The sequence below is a fragment of the Kogia breviceps genome, chromosome 12, assembly GCF_026419965.1.
Source record: "Kogia breviceps isolate mKogBre1 chromosome 12, mKogBre1 haplotype 1, whole genome shotgun sequence".
Taxonomy (NCBI): domain Eukaryota; kingdom Metazoa; phylum Chordata; class Mammalia; order Artiodactyla; family Physeteridae; genus Kogia; species Kogia breviceps.
The window spans coordinates 39,779,933-39,792,851 of record NC_081321.1 but is presented as its reverse complement, the minus strand read 5'-3'; the positions used below and the strand labels follow the sequence as shown (position 1 = coordinate 39,792,851).

At 40.5% G+C, this 12,919-nt stretch overlaps 1 protein-coding gene across 3 annotated transcripts in view; it reads left to right on the top strand.

Moving 5' to 3' along the window:
- LIMA1 (LIM domain and actin binding 1) overlaps positions 1-12,919 on the top strand; it is an 84,678-nt gene that overhangs the window by 57,207 nt on the left and 14,552 nt on the right. For 2 of the 3 annotated variants that reach the window (XM_059082769.2, XM_067009266.1), the window contains exons 5-7: positions 5,613-5,697; positions 7,165-7,313; positions 9,956-10,063. In XM_059082769.2, the coding sequence (XP_058938752.1) occupies positions 5,613-5,697; positions 7,165-7,313; positions 9,956-10,063 (342 nt within the window). Of the gene's footprint in view, positions 1-5,612; positions 5,698-7,164; positions 7,314-9,521; positions 9,544-9,955; positions 10,064-12,919 lie in introns of all 3 variants that reach the window. The other variant, XM_067009268.1, reaches the window with a different exon arrangement.

The window sequence follows — 12,919 nt, the reverse complement described above, 5'->3', positions numbered from 1 at the left end:
TGGTCTTTTTTATATAGACCTTCCTTTGTATCTTCCTAGTTCATGTAGTTATCCTTTTATGGCAATATGTTACTTCATTATACTTTTTAATCATTCCGCAGTAATTAGATTCTCTTCCAGCCTAATAAAAAAGCTCTAAGCATCTTGGCAGAAACATTTTATTTTTAGTTATGGGGGGGGCTATATTACTGAATGATGTTACTATGGTCAAAAGATATAATTCTATAACACTGCTAGCACAATCTAAGGACATATTTAATTCCCCAGCAGTTCCTCATCAGCATTTGGTTTTATCATTCTTATCTATTTATATTAATTTAAAAATATGAAATATTACCTCTCCTTCCTTTCTTTTCTTCCTAATTGTAAGAGTAAAACATAATTTTTATTTTAAACATAATTTTTATAGAACACTTAGAAATACAAAATATGGGAGTTCCCTGGTGGTCTAGTGGTTAGGATTCAGGGTTTTCCCTGACATGCACAGGTTCAGTCTGGTTGGGTGCCACACAGTGCAACCCAAAAAAAAAAAAATATATATATATATACACACACACATATATATATATTTATACATATATGTATATATGTTTATACATATGTGTGTGTATTTTATATATATATATAAAATACACACACATATATATATGCAGAGAGAGAGAAATCCCCCTGCCTGGAGATAAGTGCTCCTTCTGTGTGTATTTTGTACTTAAATGAGCTGTACTTTTTCTGCGAGGGTCCCTGGAGAAGGAAATGTTTCTCTCTCAGTATTTTGAGAAATTAAGGCCAGATTTTATCTATACCATATGATCTCCATGCATAGTTCAGCAAAGTCCCATTTTTCCCTAAAAGTCATCCTTCCTCCACGTTTGACTTTGGAGGGATGAGAGAGTCTGAAGGAAGGTCAAAGTTGAAAGGTTGAAGGAAATGGCTTTCAGTAAATTAAAGTGTTGAGAATCGACTTTTAAAGAGAATTTTTCCTGAAAATAGGGGTACACAGGACAGGAAATCCTGCGTTTTACTTGACATTTGGGACCTAACTTACTTTATTTCTTAAAGAAAACTTTGCAGAGAAAAGAAATTCTGCAGACTACTGGCTAAAAGCCCCAGACTCTTATTTTCTTACCGGTAAATGTTGATGCATTTGGTTTATGGAGTCAATGAAAATATATAAGGGGTGGTCACACTAATGAGAGTTGCTGCAGTCAGCTGACAGGAAGGAGGACTTGTGGGGTGGGGTGAGGCCAAGCCTTAGGAAATTCCAGAAAGTCTTAAAGTGTCTTATCTTTTCTCTCTTCTCTTAACAGATTATGATGATTAAGGCTGCCCCAGGCATCTGAATAAAAAAGATTGAAATGTAATAAAAATGTGTTACAGAAGAGTATTTCAGTATCAGAATTCCTGGTGTTTGGTTTTTCTTTTCTTTTCTTTTCTTTTTGTGCTCCTCTACTTTCCTTGAGAAATATTAGAGGAAACCCCACCTTCTTCCTGAACCTCAGATTACCACTTGTAAAATGAGGATCAAAAATTAATAGTAGGGGGCTTCCCTGGTGGCATAGTGGTTGAGAGTCTGCCTGCCGATACAGGGGACACGGGTTCGTGCCCCAGTCCGGGAAGATCCCATAGGCCGCGGAGCCTGCGCGTCCGGAGCCTGTGCTCCTCAACGGGAAAGGCCACAACAGTGAGAGGCCCGCGTAGCGCAAAAAAAAAAAAAAAAATTTAATAGTAAATGAATTTGAGATCTTGGGGTTTTGGTGGTTTTTTTTTTTTTTTTAAATATAGTTGCTTTACAATATTGTGTTCATTTCAGGTGTTTCATTACAGGGATCTTGTCATTCTTTATATTTGAGTGGTTTGGAGGTGGAAAGGTATTAAAAGAAATGCATAGTGCTTCACCCGGGAGCTCATTAAAAGCCATCTCATCTCCGAGCTGTATTCCTCCTCAGAACAAGTGTCAGCATAGCTTTGATTTCCAGAGACTTTTTTCTATTTTTCTCTAAGACCAAATGACTTTGCAGATTCACTGTTTTAATAGTTGAAAGAAAATAATTCAGAGTATTGAACCCTCATGAATTTTTGGGAGGGGGATAAATGGCTCTTTATTTAACCCAAAGATTTAACTAAAAAGCTAGTGAAGATGGGAATTTTATGCATCTAAAACCAAAGAACCGTGCAGGGCATGTGTTCTGATTCTAAATGGTCTTTCTCTCAATAACACCAGTGTAGGAACTTCAAGCACAAACAGAAAACTAAACTCCTAGCAGGTTGCAACATGTAACACATACTCATGGAATTATGCTTGAACTTTACCTTTTGACAGAATGTAAATATTTGAAATATTGCTCCAGTGTTAAGACTGCAGAACCCATTCCCTTTTGGTTTAAAAAAAGAAAAAAAAGTATATTTCCAGGCTTTCTCCCTTTTTGAGCCCTGAAAATTTTAGTTTTTATAATGATCATTTTACAGTGCAGCAGCATTTGGAATAAATCTTTGGAATTTCCTTTAACTATCTGCAAATGAGAAATGTTTTAAAAACAGAAAAATGTGGATGGAGGGTATTCTGCCAAACTTATCTTTTCACTTTGGCTGATGATCTTCATTTCCAAGTGGTAGGCTGCTCCCAGAGCAAGAATGTGTTGCATCATAGGAGTCATGTGGATGTGACTGATGTTGGTGCAGCTGACCTGAGTATGATGTGGCAAGGTTAGAGTTGCTACAGCGTCTTTTAGGTTTTTTTTGTAAATAGAGTCAACCAATAATGTAAATAGCAAAGATGACTGGAGATGCAGTACATTAAATATATATTGAATTTGCTAGAAACAGTATTCTTTTTTTTTTTTTTTTGGCGGTAAGCAGGCTTCTCACTGTTGTGGCCTCTCCCGTTGTGGAGCACAGGCTCCGGACGCGCAGGCGCAGCGGCCATAGCTCACGGGCCAAGCCGCTCCGCGGCATGTGGGATCCTCCCGGACCGGGGCATGAACCCGTGTCCCCTGCGTCGGCAGGTGGATTTTCAACCACTGCGCCACCAGGGAAGTCCAAAACTATTCCTTTTGGTAGGGTACAAGCAAACCAAATCCTTGGCTCTGATTTCTGAAGTGGCATATTTTCTATCTCCAAGGAGAGAGAGAGAGGGCTGGGGCGCGCGGGGGGGGTGGTGGTGGTGGTGGGGAGGCCTTGAAAAAGGGATAGTTCACAGTCTTAATCTTTATTGTTGGTTGATTAGTCCATTGAACTTAAAGGTTTAATAATTATTTATTAATGTTGAATTCAAAAGGGAGCTAAATGTTTTACTCTTGTCTCCTGTCATACTGGATTTCAGACATCTTTTCCACGTTATCTGGAAATAAACGGAGATTTCAGTGATAGGATCTGCTTGAAGGCTCTCATTGCAAACTGAATAAACATGACATACTGTCTGTGTATTATGTCTGGGAACATCCTGTGATACTTACTAAGTGGCTTTCTTGAGTTACTTTTCTAGTCGTAAAATTAGAATTTGGAACTTTCATTAGAGATCTACCCTAAATTTGAGAGATACAAATATAGTAATTTACGGGAATCACTTTTTTATTAAATAAATCTGTACCTTCCACTTTTCTATTTAAAAAACAAAAATAGGACTTTCCTGATAGCACCGTGGTTAGGAATCCACCTGCCAATGCAGAAGACACTGGTTCAAGCCCTGGTCTGGGAAGATCCCACATGCCGCGGAGCAACTAAGTCTGTGTGCCACACCTACTGAGCCTGAGCTCTAGAGCCCGTGAGCCATAACTACTGAGCCCACGTGCCACAACTACTGAAGCCCACGTACCTAGAGCCTGTGCTCAGCAACAAGAGAAGCCATTGCAATGAGAAGCCCGCGTACCACAACCAAGAGTACCCCCCGCTTGCCACAACTAGAGAAAGCCCGCACGCAGCAACGAAGACCCAACACAGCCAAAAATTAATTAATTAATTAATTAAAAAAATAAAAGCATGGTCTCTGCCCTCAGTAAACTAAGATTCCAGTCCAGTATAGGGGTGCACAACAATTTGATAAGCATTGTAATGGAAGTGTGACCAGGTCCTTGAGAACAGAGAAAGGGCTACTTAGGTTTATGGAAGAGAGGTAGGGCAGATGCAGAGGGACTGTTGCTTAGCTTACACTGAGTCTTGAAGGAACAGGCACTGTTAGACAGTAGAAGGATAAAAGAGTAACCCAGGTAGAGGGAACTCATTTACAATATCATGGACCTCCCAGTGGTTTGCTTTTCCTGGAGGGTAAGCGATGAGGAAGAGAATACCTAGAGAGGGTAGGAAGGGACCAGATCTAGAACTGGTCTTTTGTGACGTACTAAGCACTTTAGATTTAATTCAAGGAGTGATTAGGAATCCTTAAAGAATTTTGAACAAGAGAGTAACATAGACTTTTTTAAAATTAATTTATTTTTGGCTGCATTGGGTTTTTGTTGCTATGAGCGGGCTTTCTCTAGTTGCGGCAAGCGGGAGCTACTCTTCATTGCAGTGCACAGGTTTCTCATTGCGGTGGCTTCTCTTCTTGCGGAGCACGGGCTCTAGGCACGTGGGCTTCAGTAGTTGTGGCACGCAGGCTCCAAAGCAGAGGCTCAGCAGTTGTGGTGCATGGGCTTAGTTGTTCCATGGCATGTGGGATCTTCCCGGACCAGGGCTTGAACCTGTGTCCCCTGCATTGGCAGGCGGATCTTAACCACTGTGCACCTGGGAAGTCAAGTAACATACATTTATATTTGGGGATAATTTTTTTGTTTTACTTGGGATAATGGCAACATCATAGAGCCTTGATTGGAAGGCGGAAGAACCAATTAGAAAGGTAATGCAAGGACTTCCCTGGTGGTGCAATGGTTAAGAATCCACCTGCCAACATAGGGGACACGGGTTCGATCCCTGGTCTGGGAAGATCCCACATGCCGCGGAGCAACTAAGCCCACGTGTCACAACAACTGAGCCTGCGGTCTAGAGCCCGTGAGCCACAACTACTGAAGCCCGCGCACCTAGAGCCTGTGCTTCTCAACGAGAAGCCACTGCAATGAGAAGCCCATGCACGGCAATGAAGAGTAGCCCTGCTCACCACAAGTAGAGAAAGCCCGTGTGCAGCAACAAAGACCCAACACAACCAAAAAATAAATAAATAAATGTTCCTTTTAACAAAAAAAAAAAAAGAAAAGAAAAAAAGAAAGGTATTGCAGTAGTCCAGGGAAAAGCTGATGAAGACATGAACCAGGCAGCAACAGCAGGGATAAAATGGGATGGAGAAGGCCAACAGAAGAGACATCACTTTCATCTGGGACATGAGGATTCTGCTCCAATGACTGTTAAATTCTGAGGCTTTCTAGTTAAGGTGGTTAGGCAGTGATATTTCGCAGAAAGCATTACCTATATAGAGTTACTTATTTTGCCCTGGGCATCTGTGAATATGTAGTGCTGATATTTATAATACTAAAAACACACTCTGTTGTATATAAAAACTAACATAAGATCTAATCTCTATTGGATTTTATTTATAAAGGGGATTTGCAGGCCTTCTTTTTGAACATTGCATCAAGATTTCCCATCCTCACTGCAAAGCTTATTGCTGGGTTTTGTTTTCCAAACAGATTCTTCGGGCCCAAAGCCGAAGTGCAGGTGGAAGAAAGATCTCTGAAAACAGCTATTCTCTGGATGACTTGGAAATAGGCCCAGGTAAGCAGAGAGTTCCATGTGTGGGAAGTTTTCTAGGAAGTACTCATTAGTAACAATACCTTTTGACCCTCAAAGCTGATGCTTTTAAAGAAGAGTGGTACAAATGAAAAGAAAGGCTGCTAGATACAAGCCATTCCCAAATCGCATTGCTTTTTCCAAATAGCTTCTCTGTATTTTTAATCCAGCTTTATCAACGGTAACCTGTGTTAACCAAAGGGTAACTTTGCAGGACTATAAGGGAAATACTGTTACTGACAGTTTTGGCTCCATGTCATCTGGGGCTTGAGGGCTCCCATGGATGGAAATTATCCCCTGTCAAGATTGGTTATCCTGTATTACTGATGCTAACATAACACCTTGAGAGCAGAATTACTATGTTTTAAAGGGGGCATATACAAGCACTTCACAAAAGAAAATAAAATCAATTAATATAGGAAAACCATCAGCATCCTAGGAATCAAAAGAAATGCAAATTAAAATGGCATTGCCATCTAATTTTTTCACATGTTAAATGAAAAAAATTTTAAAGTATATAACACTCAGTGATGGTAAGGGTTCTCCTTTCAGTGTTGGGAAAGTGAGTGAATGTTACCTTATAAGTGACAGTTATAATCCTGATTTCCTTCTTTGTATTCTTTTTTAAAAATTAATTAATTAGGGCTTCCCTGGTGGCGCAGTGGTTAAGAATCCGCCTGCCAATGCAGGGGACATGGGATCAAGCCCTGGTCCGGGAAGATCCCACGTGCCGCGGAGCAACTAAGCCCATGCGCCACAGCTACTGAGCCTGCACTCTAGAGCTCGCGAGCCACAACTACTGAAGCCCACATGCCTAGAGCCCGTGCTCTGCAACAAGAGAAGTCTGTGCAACACAACAAAGAGTAGCCCCTGCTCGCTGCAACTAGAGAAAGCCCACACGCAGCAACGAAGACCCAACGCAGCCAATGAATGAATGAATGAATAAATAAATAAATAATAAATTCTTCTTTAAAATTAATTAATTAATGAATTATATTTATTTTCTGGCTGCATTGGGTCTTCGTCCTTGCATGGGCTTTCTCTAGTTGGGGTGAGCAGGGGCTACTGTTCATTGCAATGTGTGGGCTTCTCATTGCTTTGGGTTCTCTTGTTGCGGAGCACAGGCTCTAGGCGCGTGGGCTTCAGTAGTTGTGGCATGTGGGCTCAGTAGTTGCGGCTCACAGGCTCTAGAGTGCAGGCTCCGTAGTTGTGGTGCACAGGCTTAGTTTCTTCACAGCATGTGGGATCTTCCCAGACCAGGGCTTGAACCCGTGTCCCCTGCATTGGCAGGCAGATTCTTAACCACTGCACCACCAGGGAAGTCCCCCTTCTTTGTATTCTTAATAGGAGAGGTTGATTATATTAGATTACAATAGCCCAAAATTTAGAATCTTGAAATCATTCATCTCGCATTTTGTCTTCTAATAAAGCACGTTGTTTGCACGCTTGCAGGTCAGTTGTCACCTTCAGCATTCAACTCAGAGAAAAGCGAGAGTAGGCGAAATCTGGAGTTCCCACGCCTGTCGGAAACCTCCATAAAGGATCGAATGGCCAAGTACCAGGCAGCTGTGTCCAAACAAAGCAGTTCCACCAACTATACAGTATGTGTTCAGCATCATTCATTCGTTCAGTCGTCCAGCAAATGGTCCCAGCACGGGAACTAAAAGTGTCTCCCAGACCCTGACCTGTGAGCCTTGGCTCCTTACTGGTCCCCAGCCATTCTATCTTCACATAAATCCTACCCTAGCTTCATTTATAATCCTTACCATGTTCTTATCCTGACTTTGCTTTCCTAGACCTCATTCCCACCGCGCTCATTTTTTTGTGTGATGTTACCATCCAGTAATGTCATTGAGAATTTTCCTGTCTCTTTTACTTAATCTTGTTGTTGTTAAAGAAGTATTGATAGTATTTTATTAGTTTTAACATATACACTTATTTTTGTTTTTGAGAGAAGAAAGGGAGAGTACTGGAGAGAAATGTTGAATATATTCAACATTAATGTGGGATGGGGTGTTTTTTGCAGTTTTTATTGATATATAATTCACCTGACATAAAAATCACCATTTTTAAATATGCAATTCAGTGATTTTTAATATATTCACAAGATTGTGCAATCATCACCACTGTCTAATTCCAGAAATCTTCCATCACCCCAAAAAGAAACCCATACCTGTGCAGTGATTCCCAATTCCCCACTTCCCTCATCCCCTGGCAACCCCTAATCTACTTTCTGTCTTTATGGATTTTCCTATTCTGGACATTTCATGTAAATGAAATCATATAATATAGGGTCTACTTAATCTTTACTACTTATGATGTAATAATTTTCTAAACAGAATAGTGGATAGGAAAAAGGGGGAGAAATGACAGGAAGGTGACATACTCGGTAAGCATAAACATGTCATATTCTAAGTAGAATGGAGGGTCTTTCCACTTTATACTTTCCTAGGCTTAACTGGCAGGAGGACACGACCGAACTGTATTTGAAGTTGCCTTTTAAATGCCATTTATTCATAAGTACACACACGTACATACACATGTACACATACATATATATCTTTCAAACAGTTGTTCCGTCTAAGATTTCAAATGACAAATTATTAATCTCTTGATTGTTATTTTTTAATGAAATTGGAAGAACAGTATTGACTTTTGTTTGGCAGGCTGAGCTAGTGCCTGTTAGAAATCACAATGTGTATTCCAGGAGCTGAGCCTTCTTTCCCCCACCTTATGAAGTACGCATTTTCCAATAGTATTTATTAGTGGACTAAGTCTCTAGGCAGTGAGTAATCTCATCTTGATTTTTCAGTATCGATTTAAGAAGAGATATTGTGTGTAAATCAGTAGCGAAGTGGAACATCACAGGCTTTTTATTCACTGGGAGTGTGAAAAATAAGCAAATTTAGACTTCTCTTAAAAGGCAGGTCAGGAGATACAGCAAACAGATGATCTGTGGAGCTTAATTCCCTCTGTTACAGGATTTTGCTGCTTCTCAGTGCCCTCCTGCTATAAACATTCTTACTAGGTGACTCCCTAAGTGGAAAAACCTGTTCAGTGACTTTGTTTTTTAACTCCTAAATAAGAGTTTCTGCATTATGGTTCGCCTGCTTTGTAAATTTTAAGAGTTGAGAAGTCTTAAGGAATTCTTGTAAAAAGCACATTTTATCTCATTCCCAAAGAATTTCTCAGGGCTCTTACAGAGCATGATTGTAGCAAGGCGCACTGTCTCAGGCAGTGATTCCGGAGGCTGGGCTTTGAGATGGGGTAAGGAATGAGTTTCAGGCTCTTGTACTGTTGGTTTCTGTAGTGCTGGCTGCCAGCTCCTCCTCATAGACGCACCTCCAGAGCTGTAGGCCTCAACCTGGAATTCCACACCTGAGTCAGTCAGTCGTACTCACACTCCCTTCATTGGTCTTGTGGCCATAAATCGCTCTTTTTCTCCCCATGCCTAGAGAACAGAAAGGTACTAGGTAACTGGCAGACTAAAGGCAGGAAATGTCCGTATTCATCTATCTCTGTACTGATTATGGATCTAGTAATAAAGTCAATTTTAGTATTTTGCCCCAAGTGTTCTTTGCAAGGAAAACAAATATGTTTATACTTAACTCCTTCTGACTCCTTATGCCTGTTTTTTTATGTTGAAGCTCTATTATGAGAAGTAGAATAAGGTATGTCTTTAGTATACTGAATGAATTTTATGCTAAAAACGTGTCTTTGAAAGTCTCACGAAGAAAGGCTGTTTTATGGTATCATTAAGTATAATTTCATTTTTTATATGTATACATCATTGCTGTCTCTCTTTCCAGGCCGGGCACTTATATATATATGGTCAGTATATTTTCTTAATTATTGGCACTTGGCATCTCCTTTCCCCTGCTCCAGAATGGTCTTTTCTGGTAAAACTCACCAGCTTTGCATTCCCACAAGCTCTGCTGCTAGAAGAGTGAATCACGAGAACATTGTATGCAGGGGGTGGTCTGTGTGTTTGTGTCTGTATTCTAATGAGCATCCAGTTTTAGACTAGCTGTATAAATATTTAACTGTGAGGTATGTGTCCACAAAGCTGCTTTTGTCATTTCACAAGTCATTGGGTTTTGTTTGTGAGAGTTAGGGGGTTGATTTGACTTAAAGCCTCTTAAAATAATTACTTTTTTAACATTCCAAGTTTATTTAATAGATGTGCTATGAAGAGAATCGTGAGACTTTTTTTTTTAATTCACAGACTATTTTTATTTTGTAGAATGAGTTGAGAGCTAGTGGTGGTGAAATCAAAACTCATAAATTGGAGCAAAAGGAGAATGTGCCCCCAGGTCCTGAGGTCTGCATCGCCCATCAGGATGGAGAAAAGGTGGGTTGGAAAGTCTGATGTCCATTTGCCAGGGAAGCATGTGTTCTAAATTAGTTGCTTAAAATTAGAAACAACTCTAACTCTAAGCTGTAGAGTGTCTGGGAATTTGGTAACAGCTGCCAGGACAGATTGTCTTTTTTGGAGGTCACATAATTTTGGTTGGGGAGCTCTGTAACTTATAGCTGACCAAATAATGAACCTTCATTGGAAAATTCTTTTGCTCAGCAAATGGTCAGAGGACGTAGAGCTTAAGTAATTTTTAAAAATCTGTTTTGAATAGAGATATCATCTTCAAAGTTATTTGTATATTATTAATTTAACACATTTTATGCAAGAAAATGTCATTCTTTCATTTTAAAAGCTAGGCACTATGCTAAGCACAGGCAATGCTGAGCTTAGCAACTAAATGTGAACAAACCATTCTACATGGTCTTTACCTGCAAGGAAGCTAGCAGAGTAGGAGGGAGATGAGTGTAGGTTGACTATTGTAAAACAGTGTAACAAGTGCCTTGAAAGGGCTATGAGGGGCCATGGAAGCTTGGACTAAGGACCCTTAACCTGACTTCCTCAAGAAGGTGATATCTGGGACTTCCCTGGTGGCACAGTGGTTAAGAATCCGCCTGCCAATGCAGGGAACGCTGGTCCAGGAAGATCCCACATGCTGTGGGGAAACTAAGCCCATGTGTCACAACTACTGAGCCTGTGCTCTAGAGCTCACGAGCCACAACTACTGAGCCCCCGCATGCCACAACTATTGAAGCCTGCGTGCCTAGAGCCTGTGCTATGCAACAAGAGAAGCCACTGCTGTGAGAAGCCCATGCACCGCAACGAAGAGAAGCCCCTGCACACCACAGCTAGAGAAAGCCCACATGCAACAACAAAGACCCAATGCAGCCAAAAATAAATAAATAAATGTAAAAAAAAAGAAGGTGATATCTGAGCCAAGTCTTGAAGGATGTGTGGAAATAGGCCAAGTGCATAAGGGGAAAGTTGAGTAAAGAAAGAGAAGGGTATTCCAGGCAGACGCAACAGAGGTTTGGAAACCAGAGAACCCAACCAAGGTGACTTGGCTGGAGCATGAAGTACCTGTAGGCAATGGTAAGAGACAGGTGGAGGGAGAGGGCCAGGGTGGGTCTTGAAAAACCCTTAAGAGTATGATTGTAAGCCTGTGTCGGAGGAAAGCCATGGGAAGGTTTTAAGCAAATCAGATTTTATACATTTATGGTTAGATGGATGGCTTAGTTGGATTAAGTAACAATATATATGTCAGGTGAATTTATCATTTTCTCTGCCAATCCATTACCCAGTTTCATTGGTCTTTCCATCAATATGATAATCAAACGTTAAGTTAGATGAGGAGAAAGAGCTTTCAAGTCTATTACAGTGACTAATAGGAGTATAGTCATTGTTTCTGTTACACATATTAACAGCCTTGAGGCCATTCTACAAAAGGTGAGGAGATAATTAAAATGGGTTAAGAGCAATAGTTCTCAAACTTATTTGATTATAACAGACTTTAAAACAGATATATTGACAGCATACCAACAGGAACTCATGAGATATACTACACACTTGGACCAAAGTAGGCACACCGAAAAATAGTCTCAGATTAATGGCTACAATATTTGACTCAAAGAATAGAACAGGAAAAAAGTTAGGAACATTAAATCGCTTTATTTTACGAAACCATATCACAAATGTATTTTGAGATAATAAGACAAACTATGTGGCAGTAATGTGTTTCATAATCATAAAATAATCAAATTATGTACATCCTTGAAACAGTGGGCTCAGGCATTATTTCCATGTCACATGTCATGTATCAAGTGAGTTCTCTCATTAGACTGCCTGGTTTTCCCATTTTTTAAGTGGGAGATTATGTCTTATGTATAAGTGATATGTTTGGAATTTTTCTTATATACTGTAAAAAAGACACTTAAGAGAAAAAAATATTCCCAGCATTGAAATCCTCCTGTCTGTCCTTGGAGCATAATTTGAGAAATGATCACCCGGAAAAATCATGCTTGGATTGTCCCTATATCTAATTTCATGTTTCCTTCTTTTTTTTTTCTTTGCGGTATGTGGGCCTCTCACTGTTGTGGCCTCTCCCGTTGCGGAGCACAGGCTCCAGACGCGCAGGCTCAGCGGCCATGGCTCATGGGCCCAGCCGCTCCGCGGCATGTGGGATCTTCCCAGACCGGGGCACGAACCCGTGTCGCCTGCATCGGCAGGCGGACTCTCAACCACTGCGCCACCAGGGAAGCCCCATGTTTCCTTCTTGATTGTCTTCGTATTGATTTGAACCTGGAACTCTGAGCTGAATTGGAGGATCATAACATTTTAATTATAGCCTAAAAGGGTATCATTGCAGCTGAATCACAAATTGGGAAGTGGGTGGGGAAGAGAGGAGATAAAGATAGTACGTAGTCTTCAAGTGTATACTGTAGGTTCATGAACCCTTGGCTGCCTTAAAATTCATAAAATTTTTCAGAGCTTCAGCTAACCTTTTGGCTGTTTGCCTAGCTTTTGTTAACCGATACCTAAGAACTATTTGAACTTCAGTTTGTTACAAAAGGACATTAATGCCAGGGTAAACTTGCCTGAAATAGAATATTTTGTCAAGGTATTGTTCTTCCCTTTCTCCTCTTGTGAATGAATTTGTGCTTTTCTTTAATGAAATGTTTGAGCAAAATCTCACATGCTCTTTCCTGGCTATTCCTGCAGTGAAGTCATCTGGTTGGGCGTGTGCAATGATGTCATGATTGGCATTAAGTTTACCCTGCAGGTTCAAGGTGACTAAATTGGAGGTGAAAGAAGGACATCCTGGGATGGGTGCACCTCCTAATTTAGCAAGAA